At 38.4% G+C, this 23,272-nt stretch overlaps 1 protein-coding gene across 2 annotated transcripts in view; it reads left to right on the forward strand.

Annotated features, from left to right (window-relative positions):
• Positions 1-263: 263 nt before the first annotated feature.
• Positions 264-23,272, forward strand: part of ATF6 (activating transcription factor 6) — a 123,682-nt gene continuing 100,673 nt past the window's right edge. For both annotated transcript variants that reach the window (XM_039348974.1, XM_039348975.1), the window contains exons 1-9: positions 264-414; positions 4,020-4,096; positions 7,083-7,170; positions 12,137-12,231; positions 12,823-12,949; positions 14,039-14,239; positions 16,319-16,539; positions 19,391-19,576; positions 22,130-22,221. In XM_039348974.1, coding sequence (XP_039204908.1) covers positions 297-414; positions 4,020-4,096; positions 7,083-7,170; positions 12,137-12,231; positions 12,823-12,949; positions 14,039-14,239; positions 16,319-16,539; positions 19,391-19,576; positions 22,130-22,221 — 1,205 coding nt within the window. In that variant the 5' untranslated portion in view covers positions 264-296. The remainder of the gene's footprint in view (positions 415-4,019; positions 4,097-7,082; positions 7,171-12,136; positions 12,232-12,822; positions 12,950-14,038; positions 14,240-16,318; positions 16,540-19,390; positions 19,577-22,129; positions 22,222-23,272) is intronic.

Below are 23,272 nucleotides of genomic sequence, written 5' to 3' on the forward strand. Positions count from 1 at the left end.
CAAAAACTTTAAAGCAGGGAGCCCAGTTGGGCCTTGAAATCTACAAGGCTGCAAATTTAAGTTCTTTGAATTTAAGTTCTTTAAAAAAGTTCCTAGCCTGTCTTTTCAAAAGCGTGAAAAAAGCTTGTATAGACAACATTATTTACAGAAACGTCTTCCAGCTTCACTGTTGTCGCTAACTTCCGCAGAGGAATTGTGAAAGCGAGACCAAAATAGGGAGAAGCTTAACGTTGTTTCAACAATTTTGGTCCTTCGCGGCCTTTGTAGTCGAGGGGCGGGGGTTGCGAGTAGGATGAATGTACCGTGTTTACGTAACTTTCGATCTTGGTGTGCAATCCCGGAAGACAGAGATGGCGGCAGCGATGACGGCGTCGATCGCCAGCTGGCCCTCCGGAGACCCTAATCTCGAATGGGGTAAAGCCGTGGGAGGGAAAAGCTCGGCGGCTACTTGGTCACCGCCGGCAGTAATTGGGTGGTGGGGGGAATTGCCTCACGTAGAAGAGATTTAGTGAGAGTTGCCATGTGGGGCTGGTTTGTTCATTTCTGTTTCTAGTTGTTTCCCCTTCTTAAGTCCCCATTCCCTCGCCTCTCTTTCGGCCTGTTTCCTTATTTTGCTATTACGATCGCTGTATGAAACAGAGATTCGTTTAAGAGAGGCACTTGGCTAAGTTTATCTAGGGATCTTCCCACCACAGGTTCAGCCGCCAGCTTTCCCTTATGAGTCTCCCCCTCGTATTTCCTATGACCTATGTGTTGTTTTATTCCTATGTTGAGGGGTTGGCGTTTATTCCTGGAGAGGAAGAACCTTGTTAAAAGCCATCAAGGAAATTTGTGGCAGAGGCTCATGGATTTCCTTTGGTTTTTTTAACAAAAGGTTCTGTATAAGCACTCGGTGAAACTTCAATTAAATAAGGTTGGAACCTGATTGAGGAAGAGCAAGGACTTCTAAAAATATATATATATTTATTAACTAGATTGATGGCTTTATACACTGTTCTCCAACTTGAAAAATTTCTGGAACAGTTTGTAGAATCATTAAAAGCCTTGACAATTTCTGCCTTCAGAATTATTTTCTTTAAAAAAATGCAGTCGAGGGGAGAAAGAGAAATTGGGGGGGGGGGGAGTATACAATACCTAAATCACCAAATGCTTGTATTATGGTTATTATAATGGCCAACTCTAATGGAAATGGGCTGCTCAGGAATGCCCAAATGACATTCTTGCCTCTAAAGCTGATGGCCTTGTTACCCTTTTTTGGGGGGTGGGAAGAAGATGCTTCAGATGGGGAAATGGCATGAGAGAAAAATGTTGACTGTCCTCCAGTATTGCACTCCTGTTATAATTGTCCACAGGTAGCTTATGACTCCATTTATAGATTGTGCAAAAATCTAATAATTTTGTTTAATTACAAATAATTTTGTTTAATTTCTGTGATGGTGCACACAAAATATCTTCTGTGTGGCTCCTGTCAGTGGTGGAAGGGATAAAACATTCCATGATATTTGAACCAGATCCTTCTCTAGCTTTTCCTTCCTGAGGATGCTAAGGATTAGATATCATCAATATATTATGGTTTTTGACTTTGATGTGTTAGCAGAGAAACAAAAAAAGAATTCCTAGACTTTGAGCTTCTGTAGTTTATTTACTTAGGCCTGTGGATGTATCCAAATGAAAATAATCATGCAAGTTGCAAGTTGCACTCCTGGCTCTCTCTGTCTGTCTCTGTCTCTGTCTCTCTCCCTCACATACACATACACGTACACGTACACATACACATACACATACACACAGACACATACACAGAAACCCTTCCTGCTTTCTCTTCCTTCTCACCCTTTCTGGCCTGGCAAAACAGAGCCACATGAGAAGCCCAGCAAAGTGGGGCATGGCCGGGCATGACGGGGTTAAGCTGGGAGGGGCGGGCTAAGGCAAATGAGCTGCTGCTGCACACCACCAGCCCCTGAGTGCTTGCTGTTTCCTGCACGTGCTCCAAGGCGCCCAGCTGGGTTGCGGTGGGCCAGAGCTGGGGCAGTGGGGGGGCGGGGGGCAGTCCCTTGCCATTTCTGGGACAGCCCCGGAGGGGGCAAATCTGGGCCCTTCCCGGCTGCATTCGGCCCGCGGGCCTTGTGTTTGACATGTCTGTCCTAGACCATCTTGCCTAGTGAGCAGAGCTGCTGGGTTCAGTTGGAACTACTAAAAGCCTAGTCTTAGCAAAATGAAAAACCTCATTCTGTTTTCCATTACTTCTTTCCCTGTCCTTCAAAACACAGCTACTTCCTGGAAGATACAAAACCACTGGAGAGAACTCAGCTTCAGATCATAAACATAGCAAGACTCTCTTTTGTAGCACTGGCTCTGTGCAGGAAGCATGGCTGAACAGTCTGCTGGTTCCTCTAGTGCCAAGTGAGAGTAGTACTCAAAAAATAGATCAAGTCAATGTCCAGACCCTAATCCTATAAAAATATTATAGAAAGACTTGAAACAGCGGTCCATGCAAGGAAGCCCACCAACATCCCTGAGTTGAAACTGTTCTAGAAGGAGGAATGGGCTAAAATTCCCCCAAGCTGACGTGTGGAACTGGTCAACATTACTGAAAATGTTTAGTTGCATTTATTGCCCAAAGAGAGCTCACCAATTCCTAAAAGAAAAGTTCATGTACTTTTGCCATGCACAGATATCTAGCTTTGGATCATTTCCTCAATAAATGAACTATGCTTTTTTTTAACTAATTGGTTTAACTGGGTTCTGTTTATTTAGCTTTAGGACTTGTGGAAAACAGATCACATTTTAGGTCATATTTATGCAGAAATACTGAAAATTTTAAAAGGGTTCAGAAACTTTTAACCACTACTGAATATGAAAGAACCAGAAGAGATCATCCATTGGGATGCTGATGATATGCCTTCTAATCTGCAAACTGAGCCCAGTGAGAGATGCAGCAGATGTCCTGTCCCAGGGCCTGGAGATTTTCAGGAACTGAATGGGGAAAGGCAGGCTGGAACTTGACTCAAACAAGACAGAGTGACTCTTAATTGAAGAACATTCTGATTCCAGAATTATACCATCTTTGATTCTTGAAAGGGTTGTGCTCCTCTGAGTTCATAGTTTCATTCATAGCTCTGGGAAACCATGTAAGCAGGAGGGCCATTGCCCAGCTGGGGCTAGTATGCCACTTGTGACCTTATCTGAAACAGGATGTTCCTAATTAGATTTCTGTAATTTGATCTCCTTAATGCTGTCCTTAAAGACTACCTGGAAACTTCAGCTGGTCCAGAATGCAAGAGCAAGCATGTTTGTTGACCAGTCTTGGTACTGTAATGATACACTATTGTTGTAATTGGTTGCCAGTGTGTTTGTGAATGCAATTCAGTATAATGGTTGTTGCTACCTTTAAAGCCCTCAGTGCTTGGTATCTAAGAGATCATCTTTCTCAGGTAGCCTCTAGCTATCTACCCCAGATGGCTAGAGAGTATCTATTAAGAGTTCTCATCTATCAGGAGGGGACCTAACATTGGATGTTTTGCTGACAACTGCCTTATAGAACAGTTTGCTTCCTGAGGTAAGGATGGCCTGGACGCTTGTAAATTTGCTTTTTCCAGAAGCCTTTGGGGGGCTGGGCTATGGGTAGGGTATAGAAATGTGTGTATATTCATGCCTATATATTTTGGTATTAATTGACATTAACTGTTGCAACTTTGTTATTGAAGCTTTAAAATGTAGGTTTATTATTTTAGTAAACCACCTAAAGTCCATGATGACTGAAGAGGTCATTTACATATATAATATGTAAATAAACTTGGCAAAGAGTCCGTTTCCTGAAAAGTGTGCATTTCTATATTTTAAACACTGAATCCTGGAATGAAAATTTGAAATGACATACAATAAAATTATGTCCTGCTACTTTGTTATCGCTGCAGAATTTGCCCAGTGGAATGGTCTGTTCCTTATTTCTAGGAAATGAGGAAAGCCTGAATTATTTTGTGTGACTTATATACCCTATGTACTTATTTAAATCCTAGAGTCTCTTCTCTTCAGTGAAATTGGTGATCTCTTAGGAGAAGATGAACTTCAGCTAGATGTAGAGAATGAAACCTATGTGAGTAAAAGGAAAGCATTCTTAACCTTAATTTTTTTATACTGGTTTTTATTCTTTTCAATCCAATAAAATGCTACAAAGAACTTTATGTCAAGGGATTTAGGATTTTGTTCAACTACAGAAAAGAAAATAGAACAGAAAATGGCCATATTTAATAGGTGGAGAGAAGTGATAGAAAGATCAGCTAGTGAAGTTTATCAGCCTTGGTGCTTTTATGATCTTCCTAATCACAAGAATAGTATAAAACATATTTTTTTCTGATTAGCAGCAGTTGGAACTTGCTGTAGCTTTAACACAAGAAATCTAAAACAATCCATCTATTTAAATAACAGAATAACAGAGTCTTCTAGTTCAACTCACTGTTCAAGCAGGAGATCCTGTACCGGTGATGGCAAACCTTTTCGAGACCGAGTGCCCAAACTGCAACCCAAAACCCACTTATTTATCGCAAAGCGCCAACACGGCAATTTAACCTGAATACTAAGGTTTTAGTTTAGAAAAAAGAACTCATACATTAACATCTTTTGTCTTAAAATAAAAACACAACAACAAAGCTTTCAGTGATACAAACAACTTTTTATTGAAAGGTAAAAGTTTGTATTTGGCATGCTTTTGAAGAATTAATGTGATTTTTGCTGTTGTATGCATGCTGATAATTTAACTAACCTTGGCTCATATTTTGTAAGTTTGAGAGCAACACATGCAGCACTCAGGTCATCTGTTAGTCTATTTCTGGTGTCAGATTTGATATAATTCAAAGCTGAAAACAGCTGCTCACAAGCATAAGATGATCCAAACAAAGTAAGGAAAGCAATCCCAAGTACTTTCATTGACTTAAAATTATTTGGAAGAGAATTCCACACTTTAAGGATTTCATTTTCAGAATGAACTGTGTTGTCTTTTGTCATCCTTGTTTTCACAGGATTGCTCTCAATAAGAGCAAGGTATGCTTTGGCTCCATTTTCACCAGAAAGGGGCCTGGGAAATGGCTTTTTCCTGGTGAAAACAAGCCTCAGGGCCCTCAAGCTCCGTATACCTGGAATGGGGCACTTGAGAAACAGAGCCTTCTGCCAGATATCCGTTGGGATAAAAAAGGTTTCCGCACCTATGGAGCGCTTACAAACACAGGGACTGGCTGCATTTGGAAGTGATCTATAGGAGCTAAAAGACTTTATCCCAATGGAGATCTGGCAGAGACTGCAAGTTTTTACAGGAAAAAGCCATTTCTCAAGCCCCTTCCTAGCAAAAACAAGCCTCCAGAGCAAACACGCCTCACTCTTCTTAAGAGCAATCCTGCGAAAACAAGTCTTCGGAGCGAGCACGCTCCGGAGGCTTGTTTTGGCTAGGAAGGGACTTGAGAAATGGCTTTTTCCTGCGAAAATGTAGCCAAAAAGACCAAGCGCATGTGCTCACAAAGAGGGCTTTGAGTGCCCCCTCTGGCATGCATGCCATAGGTTCTCCACCACTGCCCTATACCATTTCAGACAAATGGCTGTCTAATCTCTTCTTATTTAGCAAGCTGCACAGAGCAAAGGACGCAGGTTATAGAAGAGCCAATTAAATGTATTTACATCAGAAAACATAGTTACTATTTCTAAAATTGGCCTATGACTACTTTCATACTTGCACTTTTAACAGTTTGCTTTCAGTTCACAATACATGCAATTTTAGTTTTTGCAATTTGAATGTTTCATTTATTATGTGTATTTATATGTACAAGTAGCCCTTGACTTAAAACTACAGTTGGGACCAGAACTTCTGTTGCTAAGCATCATGGTGTCATGGTCATTAAGTGAGTTGCACCTGATTTTGTGACATTTTTTGCCTCAGTTATTAAATGAGTCATGTGGTTGTTAAGCAAATGGTTTCCCTCACTGACGTTATTGGAAGCCTACTGGGAAGGTTACAGATGGCAATCATATGAACCTGGGATGCTACAAGTATCATAAATACATGCTGGCTGCCAAGTATCCAAATTCTGTTCACAAGACCATGTGATGGTTGCAAGTGTGAGGATCGATTGCAAGTCACTTTTTTCAGTGTTATTGAATGGTCATTAAACTAATTGTTATAAGTCAAGGACAACCTGTATTAGCTATTTAAAAAGCCTTTCACTGTCTTTTTATCCTGCATTACTAATGTATGATGTTAAGTTTGTGTTTCATTGGAGAGTGACTAGTCAGACAAAACTGATTTTGATTCCTGAAATGTTGATTGTTTTCATGTTAAAATATGGATTTGGAATTGTTTAAGGCATCTGATTATTGGGAATTGGGAGAAAGTGAAATATTAATTTGTAAAATAGTGTTATATTGCTGTCATGGCTAAGATGATTTCTTCCCTATAAAACTTAAACTTGTTCTTAAAGTTAAAAAGCTTTATGAAAGTTTAATGTTCTTAAATTTTTAATTTTAGACAAGCTACATGAAAAGCATTGATATGTGAATTATACTTGTACTAACAAATATGTAATAGACAATGAGTAAAATAATAAAACATTTCTGTAGTTTAAGCAATAAATTACTGAGTCTGTTTAAATATTTATGTACCCATGACATAATAAATACCAGTGCTGTGGATTATTAAAGCAGTGTTTTATGCAATATTGCTGGTCCAAAGTTTCCCATTTGTAATACCTTATGCTGCTGAAAAATAAAAGAGAACATACGTACTGCCATAAAAGATTACAGTGTCAAATATTATCTGGGTAAACATTCTGTAGCTATTAGGTTGTGTCCTGTAAGGCATGGCTAGTTTGTGTTTGATATATAAAGCAAATTGTTTCAGAGTTATAATGGCAAGAAACAAAGGTGAGAAGGTAGTAAAATTGATCTCCTGATAGCAGCCTAGCATTTTTATCCTTTATTTTCAACCTATCTTCAAGGAACTTATTTGATAAAGGAAAGCAATACTGTAATTCTTTTGTAGCTAGCCACTATTCTTTTGTTGCATGTCTTCCTATAACCTTGCTTACTATCATTTATAGGAAAGCAGTCTTGGTGACCTTGACTTTGATTTAGACTTGATGTCTTGGGATTCAGATACATGGGATATTATGAAGCAGACCCCATCAGGTAATTTCTGATTTAGTTGTTTATGACAGTAAGCAGTTGTAAAATTGTATAACTCTTTAAAAGATATCCTTTTCCTCAGAGAACTTAAGCCAGGAGAGAGAAATCACTTGTCTGAGATGGTATAATCAGTGATGGCAAATCTTTTAGAGATCGAGTGCCCAAACTGCAACCCAACCCCACTTATGTATCGCTGGGTGCCGGGTGGGCGTGGCTGTGGTGGTAACGGCAGACTGAGTGGGACTAAAAAGTTCAATCAATCAATTCCAACTTTTTTTTTTCTTTTTTTCTCTGTGAGAAGTTGAAATTGATTGATTGATTGAACCTTTTTTTTTTTTGCGCACGGCGGCGGAGGCCTAAAGTGAAAAGGTTTTATGAAACCAGCTGAAGGCCTAGGACTGGGGCGACGGCACGCGTGCCCACAGAGAGGGCTCTGTGTGCCATTTGTGGCACGTGTGCCATAGGTTTGTCACCATGGGTATAAGTTCTCCTGCTTGAGTGGGGGGCTGGACTAGAAGACTCCAAGGTCCCTTCCAGATTCTATTCTATTCTATTCTATTCTATTCTATTCTATTCTATTCTATTCTATTCTATTCTTATATTATATTATATTATATTATATTATATTATGTAATATTATATATACTACTTATCAAGAGCAGTTAACCTAGGAAATAAGTGCAAGCCAGACACAGCAACTGTTGCAAGTGCAATCTGCTTCCCAAGTGCCCAGGTTGAGATCATGTGACTGCATGGATGCTGCATTGGTTGTAAGTCTGAGGACTGGTCATAAATAACTTTTTTCAGCACCATCATAACTTCGAACAGTTGCTAAACAAATCATCACTTAGCAAGACCTACTGTGTTGTTTGTGAAGTTGCAGAGTTCTCTCCTGGACATTGTACTATTCATTATTTTTGTTAATACAGAATTGAGAAAATAACTAATCAAAACAATATCAACAGACTAGGAAAATGAACTTAAAATAACAGCATAGAATTTAATTGCAAAAAATTCCTTTAGAAAAAAATCAAATGCTAGTTTGTTTATAGTAGAAGAATACCTTGAAATTGTATTTTATCAAATAAAGCAGTATGATATGTCTGCAAGAAATGCAGACATAATTTTAGTTTATACTTATAGAAGTATTGTTTTCAAATCTTGGAAAGTAATAATTTTGCTCCATATTGAATTCCTCAGACCCCACCTCAAGTACTATTTCCAATTTAGGACACCCTAAGGTGTCTGTTGTGGTGGAAGGAAGAGCAAACAAGCTATAAGAATGGTTAAGGAAGGGATTGGAAACTAAATTTAGGTTGAAAGGCTGAGAGACTGGGGTATTGTGTTACGACATGAAAAAGCTATAGAGAAGCATACATTTTAAAACTGTAAGTCACTCAGAATTACTTGGTTGAGTTGGGCAGTTATAGAGAATGAATGAATGAATAAATAAATATTCCTGATTATCTATGGAAGTATAACTGTTTAATCAACTTCAGATTTAAAAGAGTTAGAAAAAATTGAAATCCTCCAAGCTGAGGAAAAATGTCAGCTTGTTCAAAAAAGCTAGTGAAAGCAAAGGCTCAGAATGAACGAAGACTTGCAACAGAAATCAAGGATAATAAAAAAAGTTTATTTCAACATATTAATAACAAGAAAAAAATCAAACTTATTTTGTAATCTTAAAGTGTAGTTTTGTCTTTTCCATATCTAGAGTTTCTTGTAATTTTTTTCCATCTGGCTTAAGTCATATTTCCTTGTATTGTTAAATTCCATCTTGAAATCTCTCTCCTCTGTCTCGTAGTCAATTGTCTGTTTTTTCTGCTCACTCTCTATTTTTATTTTCTGAGAATTTTTATGTTGTAAAGTTAAATTGGAGATGTGTTCATTTATGTTTTCCTCGTGGTTTGAGATTATTGTTGTTTGAATTAATTGCAACATAGCATAGATCTCCTTCTGGAAAGTGTTTGTTTTTTCTGCAGATCTCTGGTTTTCCATGATAGCCCAAAATTAAAGTTTTTCTTTCTCTATAGACAGCTTTAGAGTCACAGTTGAGTTAGTATTTGTAATCCAGAAAGGTCAATTCTTTTTTTTTTTTTTAGAGTTTATAATTCTCACTTTGTAGAAAGCCCAAGATGTTTTCTTTCTCTCTTTTTTTGTTTTTGGTCACAGCTGTTCTTTGTTATTAAGACTTTGAAGGTCACCAAAATCAAATTTATCTTTTCCTGGGCCTTGCCAGTCTCTGTAGCAAAGCAGCTGTTGTTGTATATTTTCATCCACCACTAGATGTCAGCACCAGTTCTTTCAGTAATAGACAATTATTTACTTCTATTTTCATCATATAAAAGGAAAATCTTAACAGATTCCACCGATTTCAAACTTATCCAAATTAAGTCTTATAGTCTTTTCATTTCAATATATTTTTATTCCACCTGAAAAGTTTAATTCACCGCTTTCGTCTGCAGGAGGGTGGGGTAAAAGTCCCCCTCCTTCTCACTTTAAGAGGCTTTTTGCTTCTTGTGGTTTTTCTCCCCCCCCCCCCAGAAATCAATTTCCAAATACGAGAGAGAAAATCACTGTTCTTACCCAGTTCCAAACACATTGTTTACAGTCAGCTTGAAGTAGTACTTTCGGATTTCGGTTGCTTGTAGCTTGGGCTAGAAGGTTGCTTGTAGCTTGGGCTAGACTTGGAAGCTAGCCTCTTCTCCTGCCGGTTTCTGAAGGACTTTTCCCAAACCGATCAGATCGACCGCCATCTCTCCGCAGTCGGTGGGACTTCCCCCCTCTACGGGGCAACTTCAGGCCCATTTAGGGTCCGCTAGCAGGCAGAAATCAGCCGTAGGGAGCGGAGCCCTTTGATCTCTCAGCTGCTGTACTACTGTGCAAAACCGAAAGTCTTCTGCTCTACTCTACTCTACTCTACTCTACTCTATAATAACAACAACAACAACATAAAAAGTTGGAAGGGACCTTGGAGATCATCTAGTCCAACCCCCTGCTCAGGGAGGAAACACTATACCCTTTCAGACAAATGGCTGTTCCAGTCTCTTAAAAACTTCCAGTGTTGGAGCATTCACAGCTTCTGGAGGTAGGTTGTTCCACTGATTAATTGTTCTGTCAGAAAATGTCTTCTTAGTTCTAGGTTGCTTCTCTCTTTGGTTAGTTTCCATCCATTGCTTCTTGTCCTGTCTTCAGGTGTTTTGGAGAATAGCTTGACTCCCTCTTCTTTGTGGCAGCCCCTGAGATATTGGAACACTGCTATCATGTCATCCCTCATCCTTCTCTTGGTTAGACTAGACATACCCAATTCCAGCAACCGTTCCTTATATGTTTTAGCCTCCAGTCTCCTGATCATCTTTGTTGCTCTTCTCTGTATTCTTTCTAGAGTCTCAACATTTTTTTTACATCGTGGTGACCAAAACTGGATGCAGTATTCCAAGTGTGGCCTTACCAAGGCATTGTAAAGTGGTATTAACATTTCATGTGATCTTGATTCTTTCCCTCTATTAATACAGCCTAGCACTGTGTTGGCTTTTTTGGCAGCTGTAGCACACTGCTGGCTCATATTTAAGTGATTGTCCACTAGGACTCCAAGATCCCTCTCACAGTTGCTACTATTGAGCAAGGTACTCCCTATACTATACCTGTACATTTGGTTTTTCTTGTCTAAATGTAGAACCTTATTTTTTTCACCATTGAATTTCATTTTGTTAGATAGCGCCCAATGTTCAAGTCTGTCAAGATCCTTCTGTATCTTAAATCTATCTTCTGGAATGTTGGCTATTCCTGCCAGCTTGGTGTTGTCTGCAAATTTGATGAGTTTCCCATCTATCCCCTCATTCAAATCATTGATGAAGATGTTGAAGAGCACTGGGCCCAGAACATTGCCCTGGGGCACCCTACTATACACTCCCTCCATGTAGATGCTGTTCCATTGAAGACCACACGCTGAGTACGGCCGGTCAGCCAGCTACGAATCCATCTGGTGGTGATGCTGTCTAACCCACATTTTTCTATGTTATCAAGTAGTAGGTTGTGGTCTACTTTATCAAATGCCTTACTGAAGTCCAAGTAAATTATATCCACAGCATTCCTCTGGTTCACTAATTTTGTCACCTGGTCAAAGAATGCAATAAGATTTGTCTGGCATGATCTGTTTTTGACAAACCCATGTTGGTTTTTGGTAATGACTTTGTTTGCCTCTAGGTGTTCGCTGATTCGTTGCTTGATTATCTTTCCAAGATCTTCCCAGGTATTGAGGTCAGGTTGATAGGTCTGTAGTTTCCTGGATCCATTTTTCCCCCCTTTTTTGAAGATGGGAACTACTTCAGCTCTTTTCCAGTCCTCTGGTAGTTCCCAGTGTTCCAGGATCTTTGAAATATATAGTTCAGTGGTTCTGAGATCACATCTGCCAGTTCCTTCAGAACCTTGGCGTGTAATCCATCTGGTCCTGGTGATTTGAACTCATCTAGGGTGAACAGGTGCTCATTTACCATTTTCTTGCCTATCTTAACTTGTGTTTCTAATCTGTTTTTTACGGTACTGTTTTTGATAGGTTGGACTGTTTTTTCCCTTTGTGTAAATACGGATGCAAATTCTATTTGTAAATATGGATTCTGTTCTACTCTACTCTACTCTACTCTACTCTACTCTCTCAAGAAAGATCAGTCCAAATGCCCATGTAAAATAAAAAAGAATTCATTACTTTCATTTTATTGTTAATTCAGTGTTTTGTACAGCAAGTGCATTCACAGTGAAATTTGCAATTAGAGTAAAAAGATTCTGTAGGAGAAATAAATTCTGTATCCCCAGTACCCTCTTTATGAGGGGAAAGCAGAATGGAAGGCTAGAGCCAAACCATTCAAGCCCTATGTTTCAGTCTCCAATGTACTGAATGTGGAATGTATCTTTGGATGCAATCCTTTTTGAGAGGAATCTGTTAATTTTCTTTTAATTCTTTCTATTAAAGATATAGAGTACAAAGCAGAACCTCTCTCACCAACTGCTTCAACAGATTCAGTTCCTTCTCCTTTACCTGTGGACTCTCCAGTACAACATATACCTGTAAGTAATTTCTTTTGGCTAGTTAGATGCAATGAGGTAATATTTAACCAGATTAATATTCAAAATAATCTTTATTATCATCAACTAATCCAGATGCAAAGAAACAACTGCATTGCTGGTTAACTTTTCCTTTATTGCTGGCATGGGTTCTTTACAAGTATCTGGGAACCAATCAGCATTCAGAAGGAGTGATGCAAAGAGTTCTGAAATCCAAGGTTAGGAGACTCGCCAGAGTCAGTGAGTGAGATCTTGCTGTCTGAAGATAAATTTGCCAAATCTGAGAACTGAGACGATCTGTTAGATCTGCACGTTTGTGGCCTCAACATCATTCCACATCTCCTTTATTCTGTGTTTCCACCCTATCAACTTCTGTGGTAGTTGGAGGATTTGCAGAGTTTGGACTGAAATGCAAATAATTTCTTGGCCTAGTTTAGAATTTTTGAGGTCCCCTGTGTTATGCAAAAGTGTTTTAAATGCATTGTAACTAAAGTATAACTGGGAAAAATAGTTCTGCCAGTGTGTATTTGTCTTTTGCTTGTTTGTTGTAACAAGAAAAATTACAATATTTGTAATTTTTTTAAACATTCCCAGGAAGGTGTGGAGTTTGGCACTAATTCTCATTTATCCATTGCATCTTTATATGACAAACGCAGCTCCAGATCATCATTACCTAAAGAGCAAACTGAGAAGTCCCCACCTAAAATTATGCGTTGTTCAGGTATGATTTTTATTTGCCCATTTTCCAATATGGGAATTATAATAGTGGTCTAAATTAGTAAGAATAACTAAGAATTTTGTCTTTCACTCAGTTAAATATCATGTAGATGTTTTCATTGGTTTGCTTAGATCTAAGTACATTTGCACATGCACAAAGTAGTTCCTGAGAATCATGCTTTGTTTTTTGATTATGTATGCTTATATAATAGGTGGTATTATTATAGAAAAGATACTTCATCATAAAGACATAATCCCTATTGCTCACATTTTTTACAAATAATTGCATTAAATGGATTTAGAAACTTGCAGCCATATAAATTGGCACTTTTAAAAACTTTTAATTAGCTGAATTAAACAGTGCTGCCATACTGTTTTGTGAATTAAAATATAATGTAGAAGTAGTGTTAGTTGAGAATAATTAGGTTTTGCCACTTTTCTTTCTATAATGTCTTCCTTGTTTGTGATTTTTAAATGGAGGTGTGCAATAATATATCAGCATTTCCACACCTAAAACATAATAAGAAACAGTTACTGTAGTTAAGGCTATTCATTTATTTTCAAGTGTATAGAACCACTAGGCTGATTAGACTATAGTGTTATGCTAAGTACACAATCAATTGAACTTAATTCGCTATTCCTCTCTGGTTAGGCTTATCTTTCCATTTAAACTAGAGACTGTGCTTGAAAGCAAACTCTGTTTAATAAATGGTGTACCACTTATTTGAAGATGGCCAGATCACCTTTTCTAATTTATATTAAGAATAAGCCAGGATTTGAGCAACTTAAAAGCCAATACAGTTATTGCATTGAAGGAAGAAAAGGGAGTGTACAAATGCCAGGCTTTACTTGGTCTGATGCCAGCTGATATGTTTGAACCAGCCCATATATTATGAATAAGTAAAGTGTGTATTCTTTAAAGGCAGGTTTAATCCCTGGTTGTGTTGTACAGTTCCCTTCATTTAATGAAGTTCCTCTTCCTGCCCTCCTTGTTGTCAGTACTATTTCTATTGAACGTCAGACAATTGCATGAGGAGGAATATAACCTTTTTAAAAAAAGAAATCTACTTCAAATGCACATTCTCTTCTACAGCAAATGGATCATCGATGACCATTAATCGAAGTAATCCAGCAGCCTCAAAACCGTTAATTCAGCCCAAGCCTCCATTGCGTGCCTTTTGTGAGACTCAGCCTAATCTCCAGGCAAAAGCCATTGTCATTCCAGCTCTTCCCACTCTCCTGACGCTGCCCAAGCAGCAGCCAGTTGTAACTATCCAGCCAGCACCTCCAAAAGGTATATGAGTTAAGATTGCAATGGGATGCCTGCCAGGTCTGTTGACAAGATTCAGCAAGTGATGTGGAATGTGTGATATGCAGCCACTGCAGTTTCCTAAGAGAGGATTGCTAAGGATTTTGAAGGTAGAATTCCTTTAAATGGGTGCAGTTTTAATAGGTCCAACTTTTAAACTTACGTTAGTTTTTTGTCAGCATCTAGTGGCAAACATATCAAGTTCTGTGTCTAAAAGGGATTTTTGGAGCAAAATTGAAGTGAAAAGAGTAATTTAATTTCCAAGTAGCAGGATTCTTGACCTCTGATTACAGGTAGTCATTTTTTTAAATAATGTTTTATTGATTTTCTAATTTTACATTTAAATATTCAAAAAGCAACGTGGCGGCTGGGCCAATTAATACAATAACATACAAATATCTTCAGTACAAATCTCAAGCTATTACATCAAATTTTTTCTCTCTTTTCCCCTCAGTATTCACTGTCTCCTGTCTAAACTAATATAATTCTTATTAAATCGATTAAATAAAAATGACATTCAATTTATCAATACTTTTTGGCTTATACATCTCATTATTATTTTAACATTCAATCTTTATAGACAATCAATATTCTAATTTTCCCAATTTTTAATTTCCCGTTAATGTTTAACTTTGACATTTAGTATTTATAATTTTCAAGTTTTAAGTAACCAAAGTTCCCATTATCACAATTCATCACAAAATCTAATATTCAGAATACACATCTTATCTATTTGAATATATTCTATTTCTCACTATCTTACATCAACTAATTGATAATACAGTATAACATTCTTGAAGTTGCAGATGTCACAGTGCCCAGTGGTTATGTGATTGTGATTTGGACGCTTGGCAATTGGCAGGTATTTATATTGATAGCAGCATCCCATGGCCACATAATCACCATTTGCAACCCTTATAGCCAGCCTGCTGTAAGCAGAGTGGAAGAAGCTGGCAGGAACTTGCAAGTTACACTTAGGTGATGCTGCGCTTTAATGATCCATATGTGGTTTACGTAACAACCACAGCTGGAACTGTCAAACTGCCATCATAAAGTGAGCATGGTCATGTGATTTTTCACTTTACGATGGCGGATCCCAGTTATGTTGAGTAAGCGAGGACTACCTGTATGAGCAAGAAATTGAGGATTTTAATTAAAACATTGGGAAAGGATTTTTTTTTTTTATTTTACTGAAACATAGGAAGATGCGAATGCAATTCTTTAAAGCTTCTTTTACTTTCACAGTGAATCTTTCTCCGGTGCGTAAATTGTCAATGAACATGCAAACAACAAAGAAATATAATCATAAGATACCAATAATAGTAATAATAGAAGATTATAGGAAAGATGAGAGGATTCATTATATCTTATTATATTCATTATATCTTTCTGTTGTAAATATATCAGAATTAACATTAGTACATTAAAAGTGGAATGGCTGGCCATTAACCACTCCTGGGTGATCTGCATGATTTTGTCTCCTTTGGAAAATGAGGAGAAACTCACCTACATGATATAAATAAGCTATGTTCAAAAGCAGTATGTCTATGATTTTCAATTTTTGTTTATTTATAGTATGTTGGTTGATAAGCACCTCTGTCTAGATATGTTGCTTATGAACAATTTGTGGATAATTTATGTAGGCAGTATGTGAGTTGTTGGTAGTGGGTGATTTGGATTGACACTATATATGTGGCCCTAATCTGCTCTTTTAACCACAATTCATATGCCACACATAGCAACCATTTTAAAATTTAATCACAGCCTCAAAAGTAACAAGTGATATATGATAGGCTTTAGGCGGAGTATGGTATTTAAATGAAGGAATCTTCAGTGTGCAAGTGCAAGCCTTTAGGACTAAAAGCAACACCTCCAAATTCTTCAAAAATTACTGGATGCCTAGGATAGAAATGTTCTAGGCCTATATATGTTTAGCTTTATAAAGTAAAGCAATACTTTCTCATCTTTGTACAACTATCATGAGGCAAAACATAGCATGCATAGAATTTAACATTTTTGGTAAGTGCTAAATCAGTATACCAAAACTTTTTGTTTCTGTTTTAGGTCAGCCACTAATGATTTCTCAGCCTGCTGTGGTTCATCTTCAGACATCTGGAATCCTTCCTGCCTCAAATCCAGCCATTGCTGTTAATGGTGGAGTAAAACCATTAACAGGTCACACCATTAGGGTATTACCACAAACTGCAGGAAAAAGTTTGACCAGTGGGAACCTAGCAGAACCTATCACTGTCCTTCACGCCACTTCCTCAAATACAAACATGGATGTAAGTTCTTTCCAGCTTCTGTTTGTAATTAGCCCTTCCACCTGGAAAGCTTGGGGTCGCAAAAATGTTTTACCCACACGCCACTAGTGACATAATTGACAACATGCAATGTCCACAGTGGAATTTCAGCTCCCAACAATTTAAACTTTTCTATAAACTAGCAATCTTCTAGATTTTCTTACTAAAGAGAAGATTGGAAAATAAGTAGTACCTGCTAAAGGCATGAAAATACAAGTGGTGACATTTCAATTGGTGCTTCTTGGCCCTTTTTATTTCTGGTGGTGGAGATAGTTCCAGGCTTAGACTCTGAGAGTGTTTGTGTGCACCCACATACTTACATGTGGCTGACTATTCAGACAGGAGAAATTATGGTATGGCTTTTGGGGTAACAGCCTTTGGAACCCAGAGCCTACACCCAATTGACTGGTTGTTGTGTGTCCCTTTACCATGCCTTTGTTTGATATTACATTAGAATAAAAGCAGATCACTCATTTAAAAAAAAAATCTGGAGTTCTGTGTACATAAAGCATTGCAGGACATTTGTTTCTGGGCCATAGTGAAGTTACTGGATTGTGGGACAGAGAAATTATTATATTTCTTCTTGAGTCTTGCTCTGTCTGAATGAGTCTTGCTCTGTCTGCTCATCTTCATCATGGGAAACAGCTCCAGAATCACAGCCTTGAGTCTCTTTCCTGCTGTTTAAGGGCAGGAGTAGTTGGCAATGTATCTCTATTAATTTTTGTGAACTATCAATTGAGTAAAAGGTAAAGGAGTCCCTGCAGATTTTATTCTGCTAATCATTGCTGACTATAGGGGATGGTCCTCATCTTCATTTCAAGGCCATTGAATCAATGCTGTCTGAAGACATTTGCATGGTCATGTGGCCAGCATGATACAGTATCACAGAGCTCTGTTACCTTCCCACAAAAGTAGTACCTATTCATCTACTTGCATTTGCATGTTTTGGAACTGCTAGATTGGCAGGAGTTAGGGCGACGACGGGAGCTTACCCCATTGCATGGCGTTTGGGTCTCCAACCTGGGCTGCTGGCTTTCTAGCTGACAAGTCCAGCGTCTTAACTGCTGAGCTATCGCACCACCCTCAATAACAGTTGAGTAATGCAGTACAAAGTCATAAAGTTAATTGGACATCTGCCCTCCCGTTTAATATTGTCAGAGTGTTTGGCAAAAATTGAAAAATAATGTGATAGAATTGTGTTCATGTTTGTTTTACTTCACACTACTGTTAATTCATTTGCATCCCCAATCCAAGTCCAACAACCGTTGTACCATCCTGACTCCCTTAGGGGAGGAAACTACATGTGAAAGCTGCCAAACAGGACTGCAATGGGCTAGAATTCTTGTCACATTGGTTTTGTGTGTTGGAAAACCTTTATTTTTGTTATTGTACAGGGAATATTAAATCATATAGTCTGAAGGAATCAGATACCAGTTTGCTACTTTAACAGAAATTAAAGTACTGATCAGCTCTCCTTTGCAGCTTGGCATTTTTTTCAGTGTCAGATGGAGTGCTAATGAAATGCCTTGTCACACCATCTGGTGAGCATTGGGTCAGTGAGGGTGAAATGAGTATAATCTCTGCTTTATCCTCCCCCAACAGCTAAATCAACACTCTGCCTAACACATTATAAATACAAGCAAAATGAATGCAAATTATTCCTGTTAAACTGGGTAAAAACTCACTTCAATACATCATCAGTGTAGAGACCAAAAAGCTTTCTCAACTAATCCATGCGTGAAGCAAACAAATTGCATTTGATCTACTATGTGGCTGGAAGGGGAGCTTTTAGCAGCTGTGTAGAAGAGGAAGAGATGATAGAATAAATAGGTTTATTAAGTGAACTCAATGAGGCAGTGAGCTACTTATCAAGCCTTATCCTTTAATCTGTCCATTTCTGGGAGATGCAGGGATTATTCTGGCATCGCTACCACCATTTCATTACTCAGAATGGGGAAATACTGAAATAATTGGAGCTGAATTTTATTAGTGTGAGGTGTTGGCTCCTTTTAGGTATTTATTAACACTGGTCCAATAATAAAAATCTAATTTCTCCTGGTGCTATTGTGCAATGTCATATGGATATGAAAAATAGTTCGAAAATAATTTTAAAGATATTTAATTACTTGACGAGACAAGATTGTAAGTTTGTAATGTAATCTTAAATCTGTAAGTATATGGAAAGAGTAAAATACTCTTTACAAGTAGTCCTCAGCTTATGACCATTCATTTACTATTTGAAGTTATGACATCACTTTAAAAAGTGATTTACAACTGGTCTTCGCACTTAAGACTGTCACAGCATCTCTATGGTCATGTGGTCAAAATTCAGGAGCTTCGCAACCAGCATGTATTTGCAATAGTTTTAGCATCCTGGTGTCACATGATTGCCATTTGCTATCTTCCCAGCTGGCTTCTGACAAGCAAAATCAATGGGAGAAGTCACTTTTTTACTTAACAGCTTGTGATTCACTTAATGATCATGGTGATTAGCTTAGCAAAAAAGGTCATACAATTGGATGCAACTCGCTTAATTATTGCTTTACTTCTCAGTGGACATTCTGGTTGCAATTGTGGTCATAAACTGAGGACACCCTGACTATAGAATATCAGATTTAGAAAAAATTATATCAATTCAAGTAACAAGAAAAATGGGATCTTCTAGAATTCTTAGGAATGCTTATTTTTGTGCAGTATAATTACATCCTTCCCCTCTCCCCCCCCCCTTTTAAAGAAAAGCCTGTAGTGTTGTCAGTTGCCCTGTGTTGGCTCTGTTCCTTTGCAAATTTTCTGAGCTTTGAACAGTTTTTTTTATCATATGTGTTATTTCCAGATGAATGTTCTAAAACGGCAGCAACGCATGATAAAAAACCGGGAATCAGCTTGTCAGTCACGGAGGAAGAAAAAGGAATATATGCAGAGTTTAGAAGCTAGACTGAAGACTGCTTTGTTAGAAAATGATCATCTTAAAAGAGAGAATGGCTCACTGAAGAGACAGCTAGATGAACTGGGAGTGGAGGTAAGCACAGTAATTATGGAAAATTGCTTTCTGTGGAACTAAGTGTTGCCAAACATTGAAAATATGATATCGTAGATTGAAAAGACCATACAAAATCAAATGGAACAAATTCCACAGACAATATATCAAACAATATATGGCCAGGTCAACCAGACATACGACCTGTCTCCCAGAAGATGGATTGTCTATTGACCTGGCCTAATTCTTGCAGAAAAACTAGGACTTTGAAGCTTTTTAGAAGACTAATAGGATGGTGGCCATCCAAATCTGGGTAGAAAAGATCATTACATAGGTGGCACCATGCTCAATAGTAGTAACTGTGAGAGGGACCTCGGATTCCTAGTAGACAATCACCTAAATATGAGCCAGCAGTGTGCTGCAGCTGCCAAAAAGGCCAACACAGTGCTAGGCTGCATTAACAGAGGGATAGAATCGAGATCACGTGAAGTATTAATACCACTCTTCAATGCCTTGGTAAGGGCACACTTGGAATACTGCATCCAGTTTTGGTCACCACGATGTGAAAAAGATGTTGAGACTCTAGAAAGAGTACAGGGAAGAGCAACAAAGATGATTAGGGGACTGGAGGCTAAAACATCTAAGGAACGGTTGCTAGAATTGGGTATGTCTAGCTTAACGAAGAGAAGGGCAAGGGGGCACATGATAGCAGTATTCCAATATCTCAGGGGCTGCCATAAAGAAGAGGGAATTAAGCTATTTTCCAAAGCACCTGAAGGAAGGACAACAAGCAATGGGTGGAATCTAATCAAGGAGAGAAGCAACCTAGAACTAAGGAGAAACTTCCTGACAGTGAGAACAATTAATCAGTGGAACAGCCTGCCTCCAGAAGCAGTAAATGCTCCAACACTGGAAGTTTTTAAGAAGAGACTGGACAGCCATTTGTCTGAAATGGTGTAGGGTTTCCTGCCTGAGCAGGAGGTTGGACTAGATGACCTCCAAGGTCCCTTCCAACTTTACTACTATTACTATTACTGCCAAGGAAAGGAATACTTCCCATCAGGTGATATTTCCTCAGGAAAGGGATTTAGAACACGCTCTTCCAACTATGGCAGAAATAGAAACAACCCCACAGATAATCTGAGCATGAGTCATGCATGGCTTTATAGATGATAATGAGTACCTTGCATTGCATTTGGAAGTCTGTTGGGAGTTACTGCAGGTTGTGCAATAATGTTATGTGGATTACCAATGTCACTGCATCCTGGACTAATTTCAGTTCCTTGATGGCCTTTAAAGGCAGCCCCATGTTGTCCTCACTGTATTTGTCCAACCAGGATGGAACTAAGGTATGAGTGAGCATAAATGAGACCTCCCAATCCAGTAAGAGATGCAGTTGGCACAAAAGACAGAATCGTGCAAAGGCCCTGCTGGCCATGACTGCTGCCTGTTCTTCAAGCAGGAGCCATGAGTCCAGGAAATGCCCAAATTGCACACTGATCCTGTGAGTACCGTCTCTTCCAGAAAAAAACAGTGGAAAATTTCTAGATTCAGGTTCTGAAGAGATCCAAAATAAATAGCCTCTTGGACTTGCTATTTATTTAGAATGGTTAGAATAGACCCATGAGATACCCCGCAGAGCAAGTGTCTAGAACTAGACCTTTCTCCCTTGGAGGAAGGAGGAATACCATCACAACACTGTCTTAACCCTTACTTGTCCAAAAGGGTACCATGATTGATGCTATGAAAGATTGGTAAGTGTTCAAGAAGGGTCAGGATGGATGCCCTTCCCTTATTCCAAGTCTGTGATCATCAACAAATGAGACTAATAGTATCTTAGTACTACTGTATATGTCAGACTGAAAATGGCCAGATAATCTGTTTCCTTCAGAACTGCAAGCCAATCACCTTCCTCAAGAAAGTTGCTCATCATGGTAAATGCTGCCAAGGCTTAGGCACACACATTCATGAGAAGTGGGAACAATCAGCAACATCTCTTTGCATCTTTCCAGAGTTTTCCTATAGCATAATTCATGAGAACTGAATTAAAAGTGGGCAAGCTAAGTTAATTAGCTCATTTAGCAACCCCTTGGTACCAGCAACTTGGTCATTAAGTGAAGCAATTGCTAAGTGAAACATCGCAATTTCATCATTGTATTTCAACTTTCCTTTGCTTTACAGACTTGCAAGGATTATAAATGCGAGGACTGGTATCACCAGCGTAACTGCAAGCAGTCACTAAATGAATCAGTTACTAAACAGGAATTACCTATAGATCTTAATATTCATGAATAAAGTAATTTGAGCAATTCTGGCTACCCTTGTCATCCAATACATATACCTGATTCAGCAATCTATAGAACATTGATCAGGACGTGTACATTTTCTATCATACTGTCCCTATAAGATCATATAGGCATATAATTTTTACTGTTCATTGCGATCACAAATGACACTTGCAATAGTGGCAAAATCATGAGAAAAATGAGCAATAATAGCTAGTATTAGGCTGCTACCCCTTTATGGCCCTTTTAATGTTGAAAGTGAAGCAAGTTGATTATTTTTTTTTCCTTTACTTTTTCCTTTCCTGTCTAGAATCAGAATCTCAAAGGCTCCCCTCCAAAAAGAAGAGCATTCTGCGTGATGGTGTTGTTTGCTTTTGTAATGCTAAATTATGATCGGCTAAGGTAAGGCTCATAGGGAAGAATATACTTGGGGATAGTTGCAAAATAAGCACAAAATATGAGCTTATAATTTAATTCTCACTTCAGTGGTAGTTTCTTGGGGTTAGCTGGTAAAATTCTATTGATTTCATTGACTGCTTACTGAACATCCACTGGAAACTGCATCTGTAGGAAAGTGAAATGATACCGATCTCAAGAGAGCCTTCTCGATAACTCAACAGAATTTTCTACTACATACTGATTATATGATATATAGAGAATATTTGTCTCATTTTTCAAGTGTGTTTTGTTCCTGATCATTACAGTTGAAAATCACTGGTTTAGATTATGATAATACTGGGAATTGCAGGGTCTGAATCCAGCAAGGTTGGAAATAAAGTCTGAGACAAGAAACGATTGTTTTCAAAACACTGTACAGATACTCAACATCCAGGACTGAGAAATTGGCAGCAAAATATCTATTACTGTATAAGGATATGAGAAAGTAACACAGGGTTTAAACACTGGAGTCAGTGTTTAAGTATGGCTCTATTTCTGGATTCTGCAATAGCTGCTCTTCATCATTAATAACAGCTTATTTTACACCTGCAGTAAAAATAACTTATCTAAGTCTCATCCTTGAGCCTTCTGTTACATGTTTTTCTATTTCCACAGAGAGATTTATTGCTATGTCCAGGCTGAACTGTGACAGGAACAAACTTTTCTTATAAATTAGAACTTAACTATTTGTGAAAGACATAACAGTGGAATTGAGCATTGCAGAAGAAACGTAACATATTCAAAGAATAGGGAGAACATTTTGGGGGCATTCAAGAAATTCATATTTCCAGTGTCACCCCAAAAATTGACTAGAGCAGTGGTTCTCAACCTGTGGGTCGGGACCCCATTTGGGGTCGAACGACCATTTCACGGGGGTCGCCAAACAAGGCTGTCCGCCATTTTTTTCCCCTTTTCTTTGGCCACACCCGTGGCACCTGGTGATGTATAAGTGGTTGGGGGTCACCACAACATGGGGAACTGTATTATGGGGTCGCGGCATTAAAAAGATTGAGAA

Source organism: Crotalus tigris, unplaced genomic scaffold (genome assembly GCF_016545835.1).
Source record: "Crotalus tigris isolate CLP2741 ecotype Arizona unplaced genomic scaffold, ASM1654583v1 scf7180000018217.1405312, whole genome shotgun sequence".
Classification (NCBI taxonomy): domain Eukaryota; kingdom Metazoa; phylum Chordata; class Lepidosauria; order Squamata; family Viperidae; genus Crotalus; species Crotalus tigris.